We start from the raw sequence: 24,983 nt of genomic DNA, 5'->3' as shown, positions 1-24,983 counted from the left end.
GGTTCTGGGAAGGGAAGGGAGGCCTGACCTTGGCCCGGCTCTGGCTGGCCTTGGCGGGGATTTCTGGATGGTTGGTCCAGCCTATCAGGTGGCCCGAAGTGATGGGGGCTAAGTCTGTAGGTCTGGCCTCTGGCCCCAAAGCCCCTCTACCCACCCCAAACTGCAGGCCACCTGTTCTCCCACCATCTTCGCTTGTCCCACCCTCTGTCCTCAATCCCCATCCCACCCTACTCTTTCCCAAAGATACTGACCAAGCACTTTTGTACAATAAAGTTTAATCACAATTATAAAAATGTGGCGTCGGGTTTGCGCTATTAACATATGTACAGTCCAGCCCAACAGGAAGGGCCTGCCCCCCACCATCCTGGCCTGGCAAAGCCAGAGCTTCCAGACACCAGATGGGAGGGTGACCCACGGGTCTGGCAGGAACAGATGAGGCAGGGTTCCAGGCACAGAGTCCCCAGGACTGGGGGCGCAGGGCCCCCTCCAGGGGGAGAACATGGCCACTGCCCCCAGAGACCCCTAAACTGGGGAGGGGTGCACGCAGGGCACAGAGGGGGAGTCCCCATTAACACAAAGCATGGGGGCTGGGAGGCCCCCCAAGAACAGGATCTGTACAGGCCGGCACCCCAGGTTTCCACAGGAAACAGCTGCTGGCAGCTACAAAACATTTACAGCTTCTTCTCCGCAAAGAAAAAAAATTGGGGGGGGGGGGGGGGGGGCAGGGGCAAGAGAGGGCCCGCAGAAGGTGCCTCACGGGACTCAGGCCCCCTCGCTGGGCTCAGGGCCCCCAAGCCCACATTCCAAGAGGGGGCAGGTGGGCCCCACTGAGCCCACTAAGGCTGGGAGCGCTGGGAGCTCAGGGCGGCGAGGGGGAATAAATAGGGGTGAGGGCACCAGTCCTGCCCCACCTCAGTTGAGGGAGCCGCGGCAGCTCTCCGTGCCGCACAGACACGGGATCTTGTTGTCCTCCAGGGGGAACTTGTAGTCGTAGGTGATCTCCTCATCCACACCAATCGGCTGCTTCGAGTAGATTACGATCTTCTTCTGGGACTCGATGGTGATCACCTTGGCATAGCAGTTGGGCTGCAGGCCGAGGGGCGCATCAGTGGCAGCTGCCCCCCGCCCCAGCTCCCGCCCCACCCCCTCCCGCCGCCCCTGCCCGGCCCCGTCCTCGCACCGTGCAGCAGTGGTTGATGAACCTCGCCAGGTTGCCGCACTTGGTGGCGTCGATGATGGTGTCATGGTCTACCCGGAACAGGTAGCTGCTGCCAATGCCCTCTTGCACATAGCGCTTCTCCCGCATGTCAGCCACCATCTAACGAGACAGAGGGTGATGGTCAGGGGGCTGCCCCTCAGCTTCCTGCCAGGCCAGGCTGGACTCCACTGGCCCCTGCGATCAGGGGTCTGGACACTCCCCCAGCTGCCAGCCTGGGAGCCACGCCAGCCTGTCCTGAATCCACAGATCTCCCTCTAGCACCCGCTACCTCAAAGCGCTGACTTCTGACTTTGCTTCCAGGACTTCCTCTGATGAACACCTCCCAATACCCTTGGCTGCTGTTATGACAGAGGCACCCAGAGGAAGGAACCCAAGGAAGTCTGCACTGACCACAGGGCAGGAGAAGCAGCCACTGGCTCCTCCCAGGGGAGTCTGCCTGACCCATGGGGGAGTCCCCAGACTCTCAGAGGCTGGGACGGTTCCTGAGATGTCAGTGGTTATTTCACGGACTGAACCCTACTCTTCTCCCAGGACCCTCTTTCCACATCGGGACCTACGGCTCCCGCTGTCTGCCATCAGGGCCCACATTTTCATGTGAGGAGTAACTCGTTTCCCAGTAAACAGCCGGATAAACCCTCTGCACTCTCCCCTTGGGCAAACTCACTCTCTTCCAGGCCTTCGAGAGCCAGTTAAGTGGGGGGACTCCTCCCAAACTCCTCTCTCCAGCCAAAATCCACCTCAGTGGAACTGCTGGGCGTCACCCATGAGACATCCCCCGGGCACTGTCCTGACCAGAGGCCTCTGACCACACACCCGCTCCGCCTCTTTGCTGGCAGCCTTTCCTACTCCCAGCTGCTAAAGGCAGTGCCCGGAGAAACCGTCTTGCCTCAGCCCTTGCCTTCCATCTTCAGAATCAACTGGTTGACTGGTTCCGCCAGCTACTTGAAACCCACTGCCCGTTCAGGCCACCCCTACCTTCAGCCTGGATCTCTGCAACAGCCCCACCCTGTTCTCCACATGGCAGTCAGATGGAGGTTATTAACCTCCAAATCCTCTCCTGCTTACTGCTTCACGGCAACTTTTCTCACCATCGGTCCAATCTCATTAACATGGCTCCCAAGCTCTGTGGCGTCTGGCCTCCACTGGCCCGAGTTTTCCCAGTGACCTGCTTGTGCTCCTAGGACCATCCTGCCTCCAGGCCTTTGCCTATGCCTCCTACATGGGGGAGCGTCCTGCCCTCTAACTGGGGCCTGGAATGCCTCAGCATCATTCAGCTTCTGGTGTAAACGTCATTCCTGCTGCCCTTGCCCCCCTGAACACCTCCTTTCATACCAACTGAACATCATTCTTCACTGGAGTACCTGTTCAGTACCTGTCTTGCTCACTAAACTGTGAGGTCTTTAAGGGAGACATAATATTCATCTTATTTGTTACTGGATCACTAACATCTAGTTTACTAGCTGCTGTTGTTTAATTGCTCAGTCATGTCTGACTCTTGTGACCCCAGCCTGCCAGGCTCCTCTGTCCATGAGATTTCCCAGGCAAGAATACTGTAGTGGGTTGCCATTTCCTTCTCCAGGGGATCTTCCCAATTCAGGGATGGAACCTACGTCTCCTGCACTGCAGGCGGATTCTTTACTGCTGAGCCACCAGGGAAGCTAGTTTACTAGTACCCGTGAATAGCTGTTGAAGGAAGGAAGGGGAACAAAACAGGCAGGTGTCACTGGCTAAGTCTGGGAGCCAGGTGAGAGCATGGGCTTTCACCCAAAGGCTGGGTGGTTCTCGTGTTAGGTCAGGGGCTGAAGCCTCACCTGGCGAATGTTCTGACCCACGTATTCGATGACCATCTCATCAGCGGCGATGGGTTCCATGGCAAACAGTCCCCACTCGTGGATCCGGCTCCGGCCGAATCGGAGCTTCTTCTTCCGGAACTAGAGGGCAGAAGGCAGATTGTGCCACTGGGAATCCCCTTCAACCCAGCCGCTGGCCACTCCTCAGACCTCTGGGGCAGAAGTGTTCTGGCCACTTGTGCCCAGACCACCCCTAGGAGTCTCCGTGATGCCACCTTCCCACAGTGCCCCTGCCCTCCTCAACTCCCACTCCTCCCTCACCTTGAGCTGGTTTAACTTCAGCAGATCGCTGTCCATGATGGCAGAAGTGCCGATGGCGCTCAGCAGCCGCCGCTGCTCCGACCGGCGCTCCGAAAGCACACGGTTAGTCCCCTGCAAGGAGCAGGCCAGGGAGGAGGTAAGTGACATGAAAACTCATGGAAAGAAAATGCTGCCACTGGGCAGGTACCCAGGCAGAGACTCACCTGAGTATCCACTCCTTCCAGCTGCCGGGCTGAGACAGGGCACACATCCAGGTACCGGTCCTTCTCCTTCTTGCTGATGGGGTAGTAGCCTTCGCTGCGGGCTGAGCCTGTCTGGTGTTCCCGGGGCCCATCTTGGGGCCGCCGCTTGCGTTTCGGAGTGCTCAGGTTGGTGAGTGCAGGGTGTCAAGGAAGAGAACGGGGGTGCTCCCCAGTCAGATCCCTGGGGCTCTGCTCCCCTCTGTCCCTGCCCCCCACCACCACACCCCCAGCCCAGTCCCAGTCCCAGCCCCAGCCCCAGCCCCAGCCCCAGCCCATGGAAAGGGTGACTGACTGGCCTTAGCTGGAGGTCCTGAGCTTACTCACTGTTAAGACAGAAGGACAGACAGAAATGTCTTAGACTCCACCTTTTCTGCCACCAAAACATCAAAAGGCAGAAAACAGGCATGAAGCAGAGAGAAATGGTGACTTGGCAGCCAGAGAAGAAATACCCAAGCTGAACGTGGCAGAGAACAGGACAGGGACTGAGGTAAACACAGACCCAGGAATGATCGCAGGAGGGCAGTGCCTGGCCAGCGACCCCAGGGAGGGCCCCCACCTCCACCCCCAGGCCTGTCTCCCTGTCCTGAGGCCAGACTCTGGGGCTCAGGATATTGGTGTGCTGGACCCAGTGGGTGTCGTTCAGCCAGTCGGCCCCACTAGTCTGCTGCAGAAGCCGCTCATACGTCAGCCGCAGGTAGCTCATGTCCTCCAAGTCCAGGCCCGAGTTCCAAATGTCATAGAGGATGGTCATCTGCTCAAACTCGCTGCGGGGATCGAAGGTGGGGGGTGGCGGCGGGGGGGGGGGCGGGGGCGGCCGCCGGCGCCGCGTGTGCGAGCGGAGGCTGCGCCGCCGGGTGGCGCCCTCGCCATCGCTGCTGCTACTGCTGCTGCTCTCCGATGACTCCGACTCCTCTTCCTCTTCCTCCTCCTCCCCATCCTCCTGCTGCTGTGGCAGCTGCTTTGGCTCCTCCACCTCGGCCACCACCACCTCTGGGGCCTCGAGGACCTCGTCCGCCGGGGAGCTGAAGAGGGCCGCGGGGGCCGGAACGGGTTCCAAGGGACGAGGGGCAGGCGTGGAGGGTGGCTGCGGGGGCGGCGGCGGCGGCCTGACGGCCAGGGCATAGTTGTGCTCCAGGAGGATGTGGCTGAGCAGGGGGCCCGGGCGCTCCGCCTCGTCGAGCGTCTCCGCGGCCTCCGAGTCGTCGGCGGCGGGCAGGGCGGGCAGGCCACGCCGTGCTGGGGTCAGGGCCAGGTCAGCCAGCACAGCCAGGTCCACTTCCGTGGCGGGTTCGGCCTCCTCTTCCTCAGCGGAGCGGCCCCGGCCTCCGGCCCGGTTCCGGCCTCCTCGGGACACCTCCTCAGGCCAACTCTTGACCAGAGAGGCGTGGTCGAGGGGCAAGTTGCGAATGGTCCGCTCCACAGCCCGGGGGGCTTTGCGGTAGGCAGGGGCGGCAGACTTGACCTGTGGCAGCGCGGCGGGGGGAGGCTCTGGGGCCGGTGCCTCCTCCACAGCAGAGAAGGAGACGGTTTTCCGGCGTTTCTTGGGTGGGGGCAGGAGAGGGATGGGAGAGGAAGGGCGCTCGTCGGGGCGGGGGGTGGGGGCCGGGGGTCCAGCTGGTGGCTCTGGGGGAGGCTGGGGCGCACTGGGAGGCGGCTCCTCGGTGGAACCTGGAGAGAGAAGCACAAAGAAGGGCGAGGGTCAGCTTCTCCGCGATCAGATGGATATGATGATGGAAATTCGCTGGAGGCAGGCGACCAGCCAGCCTCCCCTGGGAGTCCACACCCCAGCCACCCTTGCTCCTCACCTTCCACCTGACACACTGGCCTCTCCCCCGTGCCGTGTCCTCGTTAGGAGGGGTTCCCCTGATGGGGTGGCATTTTGCATCTGCTCATTCATACCTTCTGCAAACACTTCCTGAGCACTAACTATGGGAAAGCCTTTGACTGTGTAGATCACAACAAACTGTGGAAAACTCTTAGAGATGGGAATACCAGACCACCTGACTTGCCTCCTGAGAAATCTGCATACAGGTCACGAAACAACAGTTAGAACTGGACATGAAACAACAGACTGGTTCCAAATCAGGAAAGGAGTACGTCAAGGCTGTATATTGTCACCCTGCTTATTTATCTTATATGCAGAGTACATCATGAGAAATCCTGAGCTAGAGGAAGCACAAGCTGGAATCAAGACAGCTGGGAGAAATATCAGTCACCTCAGATATGCAGATGACACCACCTTCATAGCAGAAAGTGAAGAACTGAAGAGCCTCTTGATGAAAGTAAAAGAGTGTGGAAAAGTTGGCTTAAAACATTCAGAAAACTAAGATCATGGCATCTGGTCCCATCACTTCATGGCAAATAGGTGGGGAAGCAATGGAAACAGTTACAGACTTTATTTTTTTGGGCTCCAAAATCACTGCAGATGGTGACTGCAGTGGTGACTGCATTAAAAGACGCTTGCTCCTTGGAAGAAAAGTCATGACCAACCTAGATAGCATATTGAAAAGCAGAGACATTACTTTGCCAACAAAAGTCCGTCTTGTCAAAGCTATGGTTTTTCCACTGGTCATGTATGGATGTGAAAGTTGGACTATAAAGAAAGCTGAGTGCTGAAGAATTGATGCTTTTGAACTGTGGTGGTGGAGAAGACTCTTGAGAGTCTCTTGGACTGCAAGGAGATGCAACCAGTCCATCCTAAAGAAAATCAGTCCTGAATATTCATTGGAAGGACTGATGCTGAAGCTGAAACTCCAATACTTTGGCCACATGATGTGAAAAACCAACTCATTGGAAAAGACCCTGATGCTGGGAAAGATTGAAGGTGGGAGGAGAAGGGGACAATAGAGGATGAGATAGTTGGATGGCATTACCAACTCAATGGACATGAGTTTGAGTAAACTCCAGGAGTTGGTGATGGATAGGGAGGCCTGGCGTGCTGCAGTCCATGGGGTCACAAAGAGTTGGACACGACTGAGCTACTGAACTGAAATGAACTATGGGAGGGCTTCCCTGGTGGCTCAGATGGTAAAGTATCTGCCTGCAATGTGGGACACCCGGGTTCAATCCCTGGGTCAGGAGGATCCCCTGGAGAAGGAAATGACAACCCACTCCAGTATTCTTGTCTGGAAAATCCCATGGACGGAGGAACCTGGTAAGACATGACTAGCGACTTCACTTTTAACCATGTCAAGTATGAGGAAAACACCTTTGAAGCCCTTCTGGAACTTCTAGTCCAAGGAAACAATCATGTGAAACACAGGGCAGCGCAGGCCCTGAGGGGCAGGGGTGGCGCTCTCAGGGGCAGGGGTGGCGCTCTGAGGGGCAGGGGTGGCGCTCTCAGGGGCAGGGGTGGCGCTCTCAGGGGCAGGGGTGGCGCTCTCAGGGGCAGGGGTGGCGCTCTAAGGGCAGGGGTGGCACTCTGAGGAAACTCAGCACTTGGACTCCAGTCTTTCTCTTTTCTTTAACCACGACTGGTAGTGACAGAACCTCATCCAACAATCAGACAGACATCAGACAACTTTTTTTGCCAGCTGCATTTTGTAACCAGGATGCAACTGCCCAGATCTCCCCAGAATTAAAGTATCCATTATTTTGACTACAAACAATATTCTTTGTTCTGTGAGGTTAAAATATATACAATGTAAGAAACTGAATCTTGTATTAAAAGGCTTTATAAAATTGTACTGGAGTCTTACCCAATGAGAAAGGGGTCAGGAAGTCCCCCCTCAAGAAGCTGAGGTGGTACTTTATTTGGGCTTTTCCTTCACGTCAATGAAATTACACTGTTTTGGCTTTAGAAACCTTTTCTAAATGTACATTTACAAATGTGTATGCCATTGCAAAGCCAGGAAGGGCACCTTCAGGACTGGTGGAAGTTCCCACTGGAGGACACTGGGACAAAGACTGGGGCAGGTGGGGGTGGTAGGGTTGTGCCAAATGGGGTGGGGCTTTTGCTTTTTTCTGTATTCTCTGATTTTTTTAACGTGAGAGTTCATGTATTATTTGTGCAGGTTTTTAAAATAAATAGGTATTAACCTTCTCCACCCTGCAACTTCTTTGTCTAAAATAAAATAGTAATACAATGTTACGTGTCAATTACATACATATAAAATAGAAAAACAAAGTTATATCAACAGGGAATTACAGCCATTCTCTTGTTAATAACTTTTAATAATCTATGAAAATACCAAATCACTATGCTGTACACCTGAGACTAATATAATATTGTAAGTCAAGTATACTTAAAAAATAAATACATTAAAAAAAAGAAAAAATAAAAAATAAAAAAAATAAAAAAAAGAAAAGAGGCTGAGAGTGGACTAAGGTCCTCAGGATGAGGGGTGAGTGAACGAGCAGGTGGTCCCATCTCTCCTGGCTAATGGGACAGGAAACACATCCTCCCTTGGTGGGGACCCCCTGAGCTGCTGCTGTTCAGACACAGCCCTCTCCCAGGGGCTGTCCTGAAGACCTGACCCATCCCTGTGAGGCCAGTCCATAGCCTTGCCCTTTCATCCTAGGCTGTAGCCACTCAAAGAGGCACGGTCTTCCAGGCCCCTGGCCCTTTGCTCACATGGTTTCCTTTGTTCAGAATACCTCACTCCTTTCGCCCATCCAGAAAGCCTGCACACAGCTTTTGAACCCAGCTCAAGGCCACTACCGTTGTGAAGACTTACCCAGTTTCCTCAGGTATTGCTAGTGTCTTCTTCTCAGAACCAGAAGGCTGGTGGCTCTTAAGTGCCAGCTTCAAATTTGCTGCACCAGATTAATAGCTGGAATTTTGTGCCAAGCACTAATCCAAGCCTTTCACTATAGTAAATACTCACTTCATTCTCCCAACAACCCAATGATGTGAGTACTATTATTAACCCCATCTTACAGATACACACAGCTAGCAAGTGGCAGCACAAGGGCAGCCTGGGGTCTGAGTTTGGGATCTTATCTCCTGCTCCATGCCACTCTGCACCTCCTGGCCCGCAACTCCGTGGTTGCACATCTGGCTCTACCATCCACAGAGCTCAAGGGCAGCTGGCACCAGGTCTGGCCTGAACAGGCAGTGATCAACATGCCTCCACTGCCTCACCCAACATGCCCCCAGCCTCCTGTCTCTCGAGGCTCCAGACACCCCCGGGCTGTCAGCCAGGAGCAACCCACGCTCTGAAGCTAGCGAGGCCCTGGGTGCTGCTCTCCAGTCCCCTAGCTCCTACAAGTCCTCTCCTGTCTAATCCTTTCCTGAGCTCCAGGGCAGCCTTCTCCTCTGCCCCAACCTCCCACCCTAGCCTACTGTGCCCCCTGGCACCCTGGTTTTGGAGAAAACCCAATCCCTCCCCCAACACAGCTTCTTCCAAAGACTTCCCTCCTGCTCCCTGTCCTGAAGGAAAGCTGGCCATGCCTTTCATAATTCTGGGAGACAACTTTTGGGGTACCTGCCCACTCGATACAACTCCCAGAAGCTACTGTTTATACTGTATGACCTACCCCACTTCCTGCCCCCAGGCTGTCACTAACTGATGGCTGTGTGACCCAAGCCATCCCAACTAGAAACTTCCCCCGGGATAAGGATTCAAGATAGGAGGGGGTCTGTCTGTGGGGCAGACATATTCTGCTGGAATGGAGAAGCAGAGGACGACCATGTGCAGCAGAGAAAGACAAGAAAGTCGAGATTTAAAGGTGTCCAGGCCCCTGTCCTTGGGATCCACCAGACCAGTCCTCTCCAGGCTCTCGCCATCAGACCACACAGGCCTCTATCCAGTCGTGTCCTTGGTAGCTCAGATTCTCCTACCATTCTCGAAAGGCCTTCATCTTCCTCTCCTCTCTCTTCTCTGCCATCTACCTACCTAGAGGGCTCTGACAGCCCACCTACTCGACAGATTCTCATAGTCACTCATCCTCAGTTATCCTCCACGAGTCACACAACGTGATCTCATCACCCCCTCCACCTCAGACTGTGACTCGGACCCCTACCCTCTGACCATAGTTCTCTAGGTCCTTTCAGTTCACCCCATGATACCTATTCAATTTCCCAACTTCTATCATCCTCCAGCCCATCACCTTCCCCCTAAAGTAACTTCACTCTTGGTCATTCCAGAACACGGGGGCCCTTGCTTTGTCCTCTCCTTTCACGCTACTTTCTGAAGCCTTCCACTACCTCTACCTAACCTGGAATCAACCCAACCCATCTCTCCTCCTTCACCCCAACGTTCCAGGCTCCACTTGTGCCCCCTCACTCTCAGAAATGTCCTGCCTGGGACTTCCCTGGTGGTCCAGTGGCTAAGACTCTGTGCTGCCCAGGCAAGGGGTCTGGACATGCCGCAACTAAAGATCCCCAGTGCTGCAATTAAGACCCAGCAGAGCCAAATAAATAAATTACACACACACACACACACACACACACACACACACACAAAAGAAATGTCCTGCCTTACTACTAAAGAGAAGAAAGGTGGCCTTCAGGCAAAGACCCCACAACATCCTGTCTCCCTATTTACAGAGAGATCTGCATCTGACCTAGAGTCCATCCTCCACCTCCCCAGGTGTGCCGCTCCAGCAAGTATTCCTCTCTCTCTTGGTCCCTCCACTTGCTCTCTCTTCCCTTCAGTGTATGAACACACTCAAGTCTCACCTACTTTGAAAAACTAACCTTCCATCAACCCTGCAGTTTTTTTTGCCATCTCTCCAATCCCGGCTGGGAAACCTTGACCATCTCACCTGTAAAATGGGAGGAGCAGGGATGCTATGAGGAGTAAATGAGAGAGTGATATTTGCAATGCACTAGGCCTAGAGCCTGGCACATGGGACCTACTCAAGAAACGTTCGCTAACATTAGGTACCATCCCCCTCAACTCTCTTCTTCCACAAGCATAGCTTACCCTTACCAAAAGAATGGTTATCTGTCACTTGCCCTTACTCCTTAACACCCTCTAACTTGAGCCACACTACTGAAATTGATAAGGTAAGGTAAGCTTATCAATTTCATAAGTTGGTGACCTCCTAACCGACAAACCCAACACTCGCTTTTCCTTTTGAGGCCTTACAAAAATACAGGCCACGCTCCCCTTTTGATACCCTGGGCTTTCAGGTTTCCTTCCCACCTCTCTGGTCATTCCTTTTCAGCCTCCCCTGGCTCCACTCTGCCCACTATCTCCTATAAAACAGGCTCTGGCCCCTTTCTCTCATTCCATACACCCTTCCAAGGTATACGCTTGTATTCACACCCATACTTACAAATACCTATCGCATTTCCCACCTACTGTTTTCTACAGCTTTAGATCTATTCTTTTTTAACATTTTATTTTATACTGGAGTATAGTTGATTAACAAGGTTGTGACAGTTTCAGGTGTAGAGCTTCAGATCTATTGATTCAACTGCCCATTGAATGTTCCTACCTGGAGGTCCCAGAGGCACAGGAAACTTAACCCCAATTAAATGCATCAGACTTCTCCCTAGTTCTGGCTTTCCTTGAGTTTCCTTTCCTGGTAAGTACTTTAACCGAGAGATTCTGGCTCCTAAGTTTCTCTCAAACCCTCCTCCCAACTTCCGCTCCCCGCACCCTGTCCTCACTGTAACCACCCTGCTCTGGTTCAGGCCCTTCGCTCACCCCCATCCCTTCAAACCTTCTCAGGAGCTGTCCCACTTCCTTCTTCACCTCTTAGAAATCCTCCCACTTCTGCCGAAATGATCCTCCTGACATGCAGATCTGATCACATCCCGCTTTTTTTTCCTACCCTCCCAAAGAGTACTGCGATAAATACCCCCTGACCTGCAACCCCATCAGCTCTTCTGCCACCCAAGGACTTCAAGAGGCTGAAAGGTGTCTTAGGGTTAATCAGTGCCTCGATTCCTCCTCTCACGGGATCTGCACCAGAACAGAGTGCATCAATGCTGAAAGGTCTTCCTGTGCTCACTGACTGTCTCAGACCACAAATTCCCAACAAGGTTCGAACGAGATTCTGGAAGGCCACACACATCTCTAAAGTGGAACTTGAAAACCGAGTTAATTCCATCATGAGAGCAAGCCGAATTACCACCACTGCTTGCCTTACTGCAACAGCCTCTTAATCTCCCTGCATACACTCTGGCCCCTCTCCAAGTTTTCTCTGCACTGCATCTTTTCAAAACATGGATATAATCACGTCAGTCTTCTGATGGCATTCCACTGCCCTCATCATCAAGCCCAAATTCCTAGCGAGGCTTATTCATTTTCCATGATTCAGCCCTTGCTCATCTCTTCAGTTTAGGCCACCCTAGCTCCCCCTTACTCTCACTCCCCAGGTTAGCTTTCCTTTTTATCTCCGAGCACACCATTTCCTCTGCCTCAGGGCCTTTGCACACGCTCTCCTGCCTGCCTTGGCTTGATTCTAGCCCAGTGGTGCTTCAGCAGGGAAGACCTCCTCACAGATGTGCCAGGTTCTCAAAGTACCTAGACTTTTCTTTCATGGCTCTTACAGTTTGTAGCCACAGAATTTCTTAAGTATTTTTTTAAGGAGAGACTGAACTGTCTCTTCCTAGAGATGGTAAGTTTCATGAGGGTGAAAACAGGGCCTATTGTGCACCCTATCCTATCCCTCACCCCCATTCAATAAATAAGTATCTACTGCCTGAAGCAACAGTTCACTCAGCAAGATACATTACATGTGTGGTATAAAATGACAACTGAATGTACAAATTCACAAAGAAAAGCAAAGATAGAACTAACTTCTCAGTTCACATTGTTAACAGTTATCATCTATCCAATCTGTCCATTTAAACCCAGGTATATACTACACATTAAGGAAGAGGCTTAAGAAAAAATGAGAAGGAGAAATTTACTAAATTGGGAATTCTCTCCTTAACTTATTTGAGAAGAGACCATTCTGTTTTTAGTAGCCAGACACCTGGTCCATCTCAGAAAACTGTTTCTGGCAGTGTGATCTAAGCGTGTCAGGCCATAAATGTTTCCAAGGGAGGAGTGACAGGAGACGGTGACTCCTGGTCAACTCTGCATGTTTTCCAACGAGTCACACATGTGCATACAATTAATAAATGTCAACCCCACCGTTCCCATGAACACAGACACACACATACACAAAGACTTTGACAGCAGCTCCCCACCACCTACCTGCAGGTCCCACAGGAGACTTCTCCTGTTCGGGGAGAGGTGTGACTGGGGAGTCTTCAACCCTTTCTGGCTCAGGCTCCTCTGCAGGTGCTGACAGGGGCGTGGGGACATCTCTGGGGGGCGACGATGCTGAAGGTATGGTTGCTGGCTGCTCCTCTTCCTCTTCTTCTTCCGAGGAGGACTCAGATGAGGAGGAGGAGGACGAAGATGAAGACGAAGAGGATGAAGACGATGAGGAGCTGGAGGAACTGCTGCTCTCAGAGTCCGACGTGCTATCATTCTCACCATCTGAGTCAGCATACAGAGAACATTTGGAGGACGAATCGCTTTCCCCGTCCTCGCCTGGAAATCCAGAAGGGGGAGTCAGGCGAGGTGAGAAGACCCCTCATTTAGTCAAACTGTGGGTTCATTCACTGAGTCACTACTAGGGATACGTGAGGCTCCGTGCTAGGTGCTGGGGACTCCTACCCACAAGGAGATGGAGGGGCACACAATTTGCCTACAGTGTGATAAATTCCAGTACGAAGGGTTGGGGTGGGGGGTGGCACGGTGCAGGCAATGGGAAGGCCCAGATTCTGCCTGGTGGATCAAAATCAGGGAAGGCATCCTTGTGAAGGAAATGCTGATGTCAAGAAGAACAGGGAGTTCACCCAGCAGACCTGGGGGCTGAGTGGGGACGTCATAGGTAAGAGAAGATGGTGCCCTTGGAAGAGACACTGAGGCGGTAAGGCTGACAGGAACTGGTGACCACGTGGATGTGAAGGGGTCTGTGCCCCTCACTCTTAGCAGATGACTTTGCCCTCTGCTCTCCTGAGGGAGGCTCTCAGACCATCGTTCTTACAATTCTGACCTCTGAAATGGCACCACTCGGAGGCACTTCTTTACCATCAGCTATAAAAGAGCCCATCTTTCCCCCATTCCCTGAGCCCGTTCCTCCCGACCCCATTAATCTGGTTCATTTTCTTCAAAGCAAGTCTCTCCACTGGAAGTGCTGCTATTTGTCCACTTGTTTGTCAAGTGCCCGCCTCCCATCTGGCTGATCGCCAGCTTCAGAAGAGCAGGAACCACCTCTGCCTTGGTCACTGCTATGTCCTAATACCTAGAATGGTGCCTGGCTCACAACAGGGGCTCAGCATCTATTTCTGAAGAAAGGAATGGAGAGAGAGACTGAACCATGTACCCAGGCCTCAATCAATGCGGAAGAACAGACACGTGTTCAACTGAGGCACAGAGTTGGCTTCAATGACAGCAGCTGCAGGCAGGGGAAGAAGCTGACAGAGCTTGATGGCCCGGCTTTAAGGGAAGAGCAGTGCCCAAAGGGGGAAAGGCACGGTGTGGCAGCAGCAGGGCCAGCAGGAAAAGGCAGCCCTCTTATCTTGGGAAGAGAAATAGGCTGTGCTGGGCTGTCTTCATGAGAGGGCCTGTTTCAGAGGAAAGCAGGAGGGAGTATTCTGGGTGTTGTTTGCAGTGGGCCAAGGGTTCCAAAGAATGAGGCGAAAAGGCAGTTGTTGTGGGGGAAGGCACAGATGGCCAGTCAATCCAGCAGGCAGGTTACTCGGGCAAGGAAAGGGCTGGACGGGTGGTTGAATCTCTCCCTGTCCAGAATTCACCTGCACACCCTGGGTGCTTACCGTCTGATGCTTCTGTCTCCTTCTTGGCAGCATCCATGGCTTCCTCACGTTCTTCATCTTCTTCATCTTCCTCTTCATCCTCCTCATCCTTAGGGAAAGGGACAGTTCGGAGTTAACAGGAGAAGAACAACTGGTCCTCTAGGAAGCGTGGCCACCGGGGCTCCAGCACAGAGAGAAGCTGGCTATGGCGGCAGGAACTCAGAACGCAGGCTCCTCACCTTCTCTGAGGAGGACTCCTGGGATGCCTCTTCCCCCTCGCTGTCCAGAGCAAAGGACTTGCGGTGCTTGCCCTGGGTCTTGCTTCGCTCTTCATCTCGTTTCGGGGGCTTGGTCCCCGGACGGCCTGGCTCTCCAACCTCCTTCTCTCGCTCAGCATCTAGGTCCAGAAGAGGGGTAGGTGGCGCAATTTACCACCAGCAGTAACAGCCCCATCTGGTAAAAGGAGCTCTTCACACACCACCACTGGCCTTTCTCACAGTCCTATAACACAGACCTTGTTTCATAGACAAGAAGCTGAGGCTCAGCAGAGAAACACACAAACTGCAGAGTTCCTTCACACTTCACACAGTTTTAAACACACCGGACCCATTTTATCTTTCATCCTTTTCTGGGCTGGGTGAAAGAGGGAGGTGACTTCTTTTAATATCTGGCCCAAGAAAGTTGTACTAAAGTCAACAAGTTTCCAGGAAAGCAGATCAGATTCAGTAAGGAAGATTCCCAGCCACAGAAGCCTTCAAGTTATATAGCTTAGACTTAGACAGACTGGTAAGAAGGGTGCAAGCATGCTTAAGCATTAGATGGTAACTTTGGGTGGATAACCTGTCTAACTTCATATCTCAAAGAGCTACTTTATTATAACTTTGTTTCAAATCTTCACTTGGATTTTTGCCCTCAAGACACCTTCACTCCTTCACCCCTTCTTCTTGCTTTCCTATTAGAATCTACAGCCTGCCAGGTTCCTCTGTCCATAGAATTCTTCAGGCAAGAATGCTGGACTGGGTAGCCATTCCCTTCTTTAGGGAATCTTCCCAATCCAGGGATCAAACCCAGGTCTCCCACATTGTAGGCAGATTCTTTACCATCTGAGCCCCCAGGGAAGGCCATCAGAATCTAAGCAGACTGTTTTCCCCTTTCTCCTCCACCTGACCTACTCACCATCTTCATCTTCCTCAGCTGGAGTAGAAGGCCGGGGCCTCTTTTCCTCACTGGCCTCTGAAATTTCCGAAGGCTCTTTTCGCTTTACCTACAAAATGAAAAGAGAAAACCCAAACACTCACGGTCCCCAACCACCCTTATTCTAAGGAAGGGAACCCCACTTTCAACTCTATCCCCACCCAATCAGGCAAGATCACAATTCTGGGTACCTTGAAAGAAGGCAGCCGCAGGGCCCCTCGCAGTCCTGATCCAAAGGCGAAGGCTTCGATGCCAGTGGTACCGCCACTCTTGGCCCAGTCTACGAGGGACAGCAGGCCTGGCTCTTTGAGCTTTGTCTTCTCTTTATCCTCCTCCTTGGCTTGCTGTTTAGCTGCATTCTGGAATGGCTGCAGGCAGTAGGGGGACTGAGCCCCAGAACCCAGGTGCTCCCTCCTGCCTCCTGCCTGAGAACTACTCCCAGGCCCCAGGAATACAGAAAGGCATCCACTCACTTCTCCATTTGACACACATCTACGCCACACCTCCCTCCACCAGCCCCTGTACAGGCATCTTCTCAAAAGTCCGCTCATTCCGTCTATCAACCTCACAAAGCTGCTGCTATTACTCCCTCTCTACAAATGGAGACACTGCAGAGCGAAGCCCAGAGATTTACAGGCTTCGTCTGCCGCAAGGCAGCAGTGGAACCAGGACAAAGCTCTTCCGACTCTTCAGATGCCTCCCTTTTCTACTGTTCTGGGTACCCTCCAACCCCTCTGTGCTCAGCTGTATGGACCACTGAGCGCCTCGTCTCTCCACTCACCCTGACCACCTCTCTTTCCTGAGCTGTGTAGCCTGAAGAAGCCAGAGGTCTATTTCCACCAATGGAGCCCTGGTCTCTCCAGTCCCAGGCACTGGCCCTCACCTTGGCCTTCTCTTCCTTGCTCTCCCACCACTGGTCAAAGGCTCCAAAGGCCACGTTCTCCACCATCTTGCGGTTGAGGTCTCGCTGCATGATGCTCTTCATCTCCTGGACCAGGGTGGCCAGTACACGGCCCACGGTGCCTGCCGATGGTAGGGCCTTGCCCTCAGCCAGCTCTGCTTCCTCCCGGGGGGGCAGCCGGGCCTCTTCTCCTGAGACTGAGGAGGGCAGGGGCTCGGCTGCCATGGGCAAAGGCAGGTGGTAGGCCTCCCGGGAGTATGCCCCTCGACCTTCTTGCCCTTGAGCATACAGAGCGTATGGTAGGCCATAGGCTGCCTCTTGGTGGGGCGGGAATGGGAGAAAGGCCTCCCCAAAGGCCCCACCGGGGGGACCAGCTGAGGTCGCGGTCAATCCTTTGCCTTGCCGCAGCTGGTGGAGTCGAGTTAACATCTGGGTCTGCATCTGGAAGGACATGGGCATTCCTCCCCACTGAGCCCCAAGTCGATCCATGAGCTCTAAGGAGTTCACAAAGTCATAGATGTGGGGGGGTGGCGGAGGAGGAGGAGGGTACTCGGGAGGAGGCGGCCCGTCAGGTCGCGGGGGGAGGAGGTAGGCAGGCTGGTGGGGAGGATAACCAAGGGGAAGGGAAGCCAGGTAAGGAGGGGGCGGGGGAGGTGGCGGCGGAGGGGGCGGAGGTTGCTGGGGGGGTGTCGGGGCTGGAGGGGGTGAGCCGCCCCTGTCGTCATCGGAGATTTCCATGTCCTCTCCAGAAGAGCATGGAGAAGCCTGTGGGGCACAAAGGATGGTCACAGGAGGCTACCGCCGGTTCCATGGACTTTTCCCCAAATCTCTGTTCTCTTGCCCAGTTCTCTTCCTTCTTCCCCTAGGCCCAAGCCTGCTCTCCCAGATCCCAGGCACTTCCGTGGGCAGACCCCAAACTCACCTGGTTCTGTCCATTGGCCTTGGGCGACTCCCGGGTAGCGCCTGTTTCCCCACTCCCTGTAGGTGCCACATCCTCAAAACTCGCCGGGGCTGGAGGGGGTGTGCAGGGCCCGTGACCAGACCCAGAAGGGGCCTCGCTCCCTGTGTCCCGAGCCCCTGGGCCCGTGCTGCTGTTCTCTTCCTCTTCTTCGGTGTCAGAGGCCAGGAAGGAAAACTTGGAACGCTGCTCCTTCAACAACATCTCAATGCGGGAATCCAGGCTGCTGTGCTGAGCGAAGGGCACGCTCTCGTTGGTGGTCTCTGGGGCTGGGGAACCGGAACGGGCCGGTGAGGCTGGGCGTGGGGAGGTTCCAGCTTCTTCTCTCTCAGGGCTGGGCCCCCCGCCACCCCCTCCTCCACCAGGTTCTGGAGGCTCTGGGGGCGGAGCTTCAGACGCAGGAGGCCGGTAGTCCTGGTCAGCAGGCCGGTTGGGCTCGGGGGGCAAGTAGGAGGTGTAGGATGGCGTGAAGCGCTCAGCAGTATTTTCGGCAAAAGAGGCCCCGGGAGGCTCATCCCGAGTTGCCCGGCGGGGCGGGTAGGAAGCATGGCGTTGGTAGCGATTCCAGCTTTCGTAATACGTTGGGTAGTTTGAGTCGGAACCGCGAAAGTGAGAGGAGGAGGAAGAAGAGGACGACGAAGAGGATGAAGACAACGAGGAGGAAGAGGCGGCGGCGGCAGCGGTGGCTGCAGTGGTGGCGCAGATGGCGGCAGAGGTGGTCGTGGGGGCCGAAGAGGCGGAGAAATGGCGGCGGGAGAAGGAATCTTGGTAGCTGTTCTCTGACCGCCGGGGCTTGAAGGAGGTTGAAGTGGTGCTGGAGGAAACGTGCAGCGGTTAGCGGAGTGCAGCTTTGTATGACCAAACCCCACTGCCCCAGGCATCAGCACCTAAAGCCCTTCTACACTGCCCCCAAAGGGAGATCTAATGGCTGTTAGGTTCCTAGCCACAGAGTAAATTCCCTGAGGACAGGGGTGTGTTGGCTGAATCGGCAAGGAACCGATAAGACCAATTATTCCCAACTCCCTCTTTGAGACTTTGGGTTTCTTCTTCCCAGGCAGCTCCCCGCCTCTGGGGGTCTCAGAGGGGCTTTCCGCTGCACCTGCTGGAGTAGGCAGAGTCCTGAGAGTAGGGGGTGCTGCCCCGAGACGTGTAGGGGGTTCCTTGGGAGGACTGAGGGGTGAACTGGCCGAAGGAAGACGGGGTGTCCTGTCGGCTGCTGGAGAAGCTTGTGTCTTGGGAGCAGGGGGTGCCATTGCCGGGAGTGCCCACCACAGCCGAGCCCGCCGGGAAGGCAGCTGTGTCTGACGAGGAGCGGCGGCGGGAGTCGGTCTGGGGGGAGAGAGTGCAGCAGGGGGAAACGAGAAGAGGTCAAGCACCATTTGACAACATGACCTTCACCAAACCAAGAACCCCGATCCCCTGCTTTTGGAAAGCAGTGAGGCGTCCTTTTTCTGGCTCTTCCTATATTTTAACAGTGAAGTCTGGAACTGCCCAAAGGCTGCCCCTGGCGTCTAAGTACCGCACCCATGGGGTGAGGGCATCGCCAACTACGAGCTTCTCACCGTCTCCGTGGCTGCACCAGAACCTTGGAACTTCTCACTCAGGGCCTTGCCCCCAGTGGGCACCGTCTGAGGGGTGTAGGAGCCGTTGACGATCAGTTCATAGTATTTCATTCGTTGTTGACCTAGAGGGAAGAGAATGGGAACGGGAAGAGAATGGGAACCGACAGAGTCAGATGGAGGAAATAACTCCTTTCAGATTTTGTATTCCCACTTTTTTCTCAGGCCTTAATTTGCTAAGATTTCCTGGAGACTAGGGGCTTTAAGTTCTGCTACCTAGTCTCTACTGGATAACTACTACAAATAACATATCAAGTGACCCTTAATAGTTTACAGAAATACTTCTAACGTCTGTTACTATGTTCGACAATCACCAGCAGAGAAAAGCATCCATAACTCTATCGTACAGGCTTAAAGAAAACTGACCTGCAGAGTGGTGAAACCTGAATTCAAACCCAGTCATCTCAAGCTGGACCCCACCATCCTCCTCATCCTGTTAACTACAGTACGATGGCAGCCTGAAGGTTGAACTCAGCCCACCACTGTGATTTATTTGCCCTATACAATCACTTCAAGTATTGGGACGGGTGAGGGAGAAACCCACTGGTTTGGGACTTCCCCAGTGGTCCAGTGGTTAAGACTATGCAGTCGCAAGGCAGGGGGCCCAGGTTTGATCCCTGGTCAGGGAATTAGATCCTACACGCTGCAACTAAGAGTTTGCATGCCACAACTAAAGATCTTACATGCTGCAACTAAGACCCAGGTACAGCCAAATAAATAAGTATCTTAAACAAAAACAAAACCCACGAGATTTCACACAAAAAAACTAGATTTGGGGCTTAAAAAAATCTGCTAGTCTTCATCCTCATGTACAAACTGGTTAGTGTCAGCTAATAGCTAGCACCTTCAGATGCCACTAGACAGCTGCCACAGTCCCCACCCCTCCCTACTGCTACTTAGCACAGAAGTCCAGACCGCTTCACTCACCTCAGCTGCTGCTACTTCGTTCCTCAGGTGTGTCTGACTCTTTGAGACCCTATGGACTATAGTCCACTAGGCTCCTTTGCCCATGGAATTCCCCAGGCAGAATGCTGGAGTGGGCTGCCACTCCCTTCTTCAGGGGACCTTCCCAATCCAGGGATCAAAACCCCATCTCCCACACTGCAAGCAGATTCTTTACCATCTAAGCTACCAAGGAAGCCCCTCACTCACCTATATATGTCCCTAATTCTCCATCTAAAATTTCAAAAGCTAGTGTTTTTTAGAACTTGGTGCCAAAACCTGACCTGAGGCTATTTACCATCGTTTTTAATGGCACCCCACTCCAGTACTCTTGCCTGGAAAATCCCATGGACGGAGGAGCCTGGTGGGCTGCATGTAGTCCATGGGGTCGCTAAGAGTCGGACACGACTCAGTGACTTTACTTTCACTTTTCACTTTCATGCATTGGAGAAGGAAATGGCAACCCACTCCATGGGGTCACACAGAGTCGGACACGACTGAAGCGACTTAGCAGCAGCAGTAGCAGTGTGACTCTTCAGATCGTTTCTCACAAAATACAGGCATACACTAAACCAGAGGGTGCTGCCCCAGCCCTGCCAGAGACAACACGAAAAAGCCCGTATCTGCACCATAATCTCTCTAAAAAATTCTGACGTGAGAAACACGTGGCCCAAGAGTTTCAGAGGAGAAATTATGGACCTGACTACTTGCCGGGCCCCAAGAAGATTTTGCGCATACCATCTCCATCTGAGCCCAATCCTGGGCAGCAGGCGAGGGAGCCCTCACCTTTGATGTCGAGCTGGGCATGGATGATGTTGCCCATGACGGAGGTAAGGTGGAGGTTTTTGACTGTTTCCTTGGCTCCCCGAGTGCTGGTGAAGAGCACGCGGGCCAGGCCCAGGTGCTTGCGAGTACGGGGGTGGAGAAGGATCTCCACCTCTTCCACCTCACCATACTTTCGGCACATGTCCTTCAGGAAGGTCTCCCGCACGTTGTCATTCAGCCTTGCAAATGTGACTTCTTTCAGCGGGATCTGTCCGATATAGAACTCATCCAGCTGTGGAGGGGACAGGAGTTAAGTCTAGAGTCTCACTACTGATCACCATGTCTTGCCCCATTGGGAAACTTTAGCAAGATCCATGAGGCTGAGAGGGAGACAATGGGGAAATCAAGAGACAAGGGGATGGGGAAGGGGGTCCCAACAAAGGCTACATCTGTCCTGACCCCTCTCTTCCCTGAATTCTCTGCACAAAATGATGGCAAGAACCAGAAAAAGAAATGTACAAAGTGAGAACTAAACATTCATAGAAGGAACCAGTTATATGAAAATAATTCACTAGCTCAGCTTTCACTAAGTGATTCCCAAGGACAGGGCACTAGGAATACAAAGATGGAGAAAAGAGAGAGTTCTATGCAGAAAAGCAGACAGGACAAATAGACACGCACAATCAGAACACGACACAACAAGTGTCAACAAAGGTGCAGACAGGGTGTTTGGGAGCCCAGAGAACAAAACCTTCGCTCAGAGAGGAGGCAGGAAAAAATTCATAAAGGTGGTGTCATTCATACTGGACTTTTCGGATAAACAGGAGTTCACCATAATGACAGGACCTGTAGGGCACACGACTATAAAATGACTTGGCGTTGCCTAGAAACTGCAAAGCACACAGTACGAGAGAGCACAGGTATGCACTATCGAGGCAGGAGATGAGGCTGGCCAGACTAGTAATCACACATGCCAATGCACACAAAATGTGAACTAGCCAACAAAAATAAAATGAGATGACAGTAAAACCAAAGAGATAAATGACAGCAATAAACGGAGAAGAGAACAGAGACAGGGAAACCAGGGAAAATGAACATAAGACTCTGTATTAAAAGAATGGCAACAGAAACAGAAAAATTAATGTAAAAAAAAAAGAGAGATGTGTTTAGAAAAAGAGTCAGCACAACTTGGTGACAGATTAAGGACAGAAGAATCATAGGATGACACCCAGGTTTCTAGCTTGTGCAGCTGAGTACGTGGTGTTGCCATTCATCAGCAAAAGGAAAATGGAAAGAAAAGCAGGACAAAGGGGGTGAAGATAATTGTTTTACATCTCCTGAGGTTGAGATTTCTGTGGGGCCTCCAGATGGAGCTGTCCCTCCACCAGGCAAATAAGTCTGGAGTTTCAAGAGATCTGGACGCCATCAACACTTCAGTAATAGTCAAAGTTGTGGATGGGAAAGACATTGTCCAGGAAAAGTATACAATGTGAAAGAGGGAAGCGGGAACCCCACAAGTGACTTATTAAAAAGGAAGAATAGAGTTCACAAAGGAGATTAAGAACCACCAGTTTTCTAGACCCAGTGTTCCAAGGACTGATGAGTATCCCGCCTGGACAGAGACATGGGAATCCTCTGAGGAAAAATCACAGAGTAAGAGAGAGGAATAGAGGACTCCAGGGATGAAGTCCCTGGCACTGTCACTCCCCTTAACTGAGAAATTGGGGTAGCACACAGGGTACTATTTTGCTATGCACAGTCTAGAAGTACACAGTGATAGGTGTAGCAGATGGACCTGTCTTCACCCTTCAAAAAGTTAACACCCTTTTTGAAACACCTAACATATACCTCTCCAGAAAATAAACACACCTCCTGTCCACAACAACTCAGTCTCAGCCTCAGAGATTATTAGATCTGTTTTAGACTCTTTCACTAGGAAAACCCCCTTTCCCTATGCTACATTAAGACTAGACTACCAGGATGGAGCCTCCACACCCTCCAAGGGCCACCACACCAGGAGACTAGCAGAAACGTACCTTAAACTTAGGGACTGGGAGGGAAAAGTCTCTGTTTTTGGACCTGACGTGGCAACGGGGGTCTTGGAGGTCTTCCACTGGTATATACTTTGAGTCCTAGGAAAATAATCAGGAACAGAGAGACAGCTCAAGGTGAAACCACAGTGTTGATCTCTAGAGCCCCTCTGGAGATCCACGAGCAGAAGAGCTGGGTTCTGGCTGCCCACTTTAAAGAAGGCAGGTTCTAGGTTATGAGCAGAGGTAACAGAGGAGATCAGGTTTGAGTTCCCTAGATCTGGGGAAGGCCTGGGACACTCACGTTGACACTAAAGTGGATTCCATCGTATCTGTACACCTTTTGAGAAGGCCTGCGTAGGGCAGGGTCCAAGGCAGGATCCACGATGAGCTTGTAGTTCCGCCACTGGAAGCTCGGGGCCTTCTGCCCATCTCCCCCACCTTCCTGATCCATCTTTGCTCATTTACACTGCGAGGAAAGAGGGATGAGCAAAGGGGTTCACGACTTAGGCCCAACTCCCTTGCTGCCCCTCACTGACTAGCCCCGACTCCAGGTAACTCTCATCACCTCAGTTTCCATACCTCACTCACCATGACCCGAGACTCCCCCAGATTTTCTCCCAAGTACCTTCTTTCACCATAACACCCCATCCTCTCTCCACCTCCCAACTCTCCCCTCTGGCCCCCAGGCCCATCTCGCGCCCCCTTACCTTCCCGTTCTCCCTAGCGCGCGCCCCACTTGGCCTCGGCGCAAGACCCCTCCCCCGCCCCCTGGCAGGCCCCGCCCCCTCCCGCCTCCTCACCGGCCAGCGGCCCAGGCCAAGCCCGGCTCCCGCTCCCACACACCGCTCCCGTCCCCGCGCCCCGATCCTCTGGCCAAGAAGTGGCACCTCTTCGGGGCGTTGGAAACACCGCGAGACCGAGCCCGAGACCCGGCTTCGGCCCTGAATCCGGGCGGGGGGTGGGGGAAACGCGCGCCGCTGCCCTCTCCTCCCGCCCCGGCGCGTTCTGCCCCCCCATCTCCGCGCACGCGCGGCGCGGCCCCACTCACCCGCTCGCGGCGAGCGGCTCCCCCTCCCCCCACCCCGCGCGGCACCTCAGCGGCGCGAGGCGGCGGCGGCGGCGGCGGCGACAGCGCGAGACCCGGCCCCGCAGCGGTGGCGGCGGCGGCGCCCCCCCACCACCACCTCCCCGGCGCGCGCACCAAACACCACCGCCACCTGCGCGAGGCCCAGCGGGCACAGCTTCTATATTCGCACTTTCGCCACGGGCGACTCCGGGAGACCCACGGGGCCGAGGATAGCGGCTTCGCCTCGGTCGGCGGCCTATGAAGCTCAAGAGTTGCGGCCCATTGAGCCTGGAGTTTGGCCGCATCCCCCGGAGAATGGACTTCACCGCGACTATCCAGCTGCTCTGGCCTGGGACCCTTGACGAATCGGCGGCGTTGAAAGCAGCGACTAATCCCAGAGGAAAAGGGGGCGGAGCGAAGGGGAGGAGGCCAGCCAGAGCTGGGGAGATTTGAGTGGCGCGTTGAACAGGCGCAGATTCGTCAGGCGGGCGGGGCGAATCGGTAGACGAGATGCGCGCTCCTTTTCTCCTCTTTCCTGCCCCTTCCTTAAGCGATCAAAGGTCTGAAAGGCTGCAGATTCGCCACGAGTCTTGGCCTCAGCTGTTGCCTCCCTTCACCAGGCTTGGTGGAGTCAAGAAAATAATGCCTGGTTAGCCAAGCCCTGTTGGCAGAGTCGGCCACTTTTCCTGGATCTTTCTTACTAGCACAACTCAGAGGACTGCTCAGTTCCGACCTGGGGGAAATGGTTACGGAGTCCGATGAGAATTTTCAGCCGAGTATGGAGGGGCCCGAGAAATTCGGAGGAGGAGCCGGCCTAGCGAATCTGCGAATTATTTAGTGGGTGGAGCCAAGGCTCCGCGCACAGAGGGCGTGGTCAGCGTGCGGAGCCCGGCGTCTTCGGGGCGCTTCCTGTAGGACCCTCGGAAACCCGGGCGGGCTGGGAGGGGCGCCCAGGAGATGGAAAAATACCACCAACAACGGTGACTCAGGCTGTTTGGCGCCTCACGTAATGCAAGGAAAGTTTTCCTCCCATTATCCTCTTTGGGCAGTTTTTTAAGATGCCCATTTGACAGATGGGGGACACTGAGGCCCTCAGAGGGTGCCCCACTTTGCCTGTACTGACCCGCCATTAGTGATTAAATCTTAGTCTGTATCAAAGTTATGCGATAAGGGTGGGTCCTAAAGGATCTTGAACCGGTCCTGTAAAAAACGATAAATTAGGTAG

The 24,983-nt window shown here is 53.7% G+C and overlaps 1 protein-coding gene across 5 annotated transcripts; it reads right to left on the bottom strand.

Annotated features, from left to right (window-relative positions):
• Positions 1 to 258: 258 nt before the first annotated feature.
• On the bottom strand, positions 259 to 24,583 carry SETD1A (SET domain containing 1A, histone lysine methyltransferase). Of its 5 annotated transcripts, none has more exons than XM_027961607.2 (19): positions 23,910 to 24,583; positions 22,994 to 23,158; positions 22,696 to 22,791; positions 20,681 to 20,951; positions 18,896 to 19,017; positions 18,433 to 18,662; positions 17,298 to 18,147; positions 16,358 to 17,140; positions 15,666 to 15,842; positions 15,457 to 15,544; positions 14,520 to 14,677; positions 14,302 to 14,389; positions 12,671 to 13,012; positions 4,185 to 5,240; positions 3,534 to 3,706; positions 3,331 to 3,441; positions 3,031 to 3,150; positions 1,181 to 1,318; positions 259 to 1,086 (listed from the first exon to the last, which is right to left on the bottom strand). In XM_027961607.2, the coding sequence occupies exons 2-19, from the start codon at positions 23,141 to 23,143 to the stop codon at positions 913 to 915; spliced, it is 5,127 nt and encodes a 1,708-aa protein (XP_027817408.1). In that variant the 5' UTR covers positions 23,144 to 23,158; positions 23,910 to 24,583; the 3' UTR covers positions 259 to 912. The 5 variants fall into 5 exon arrangements, with proteins under 5 accessions (XP_027817408.1, XP_042096061.1, XP_042096059.1 ...); XM_042240127.1 differs by having other exon boundaries at positions 12,671 to 12,958; XM_042240125.1 differs by having other exon boundaries at positions 23,949 to 24,583.
• Between the last annotated feature and the right edge of the window lie 400 nt (positions 24,584 to 24,983).

This window comes from Ovis aries, chromosome 24 (assembly GCF_016772045.2).
Source record: "Ovis aries strain OAR_USU_Benz2616 breed Rambouillet chromosome 24, ARS-UI_Ramb_v3.0, whole genome shotgun sequence".
NCBI lineage: Eukaryota > Metazoa > Chordata > Mammalia > Artiodactyla > Bovidae > Ovis > Ovis aries.
This window is presented reverse-complemented; position numbering and strand designations above follow the sequence as displayed.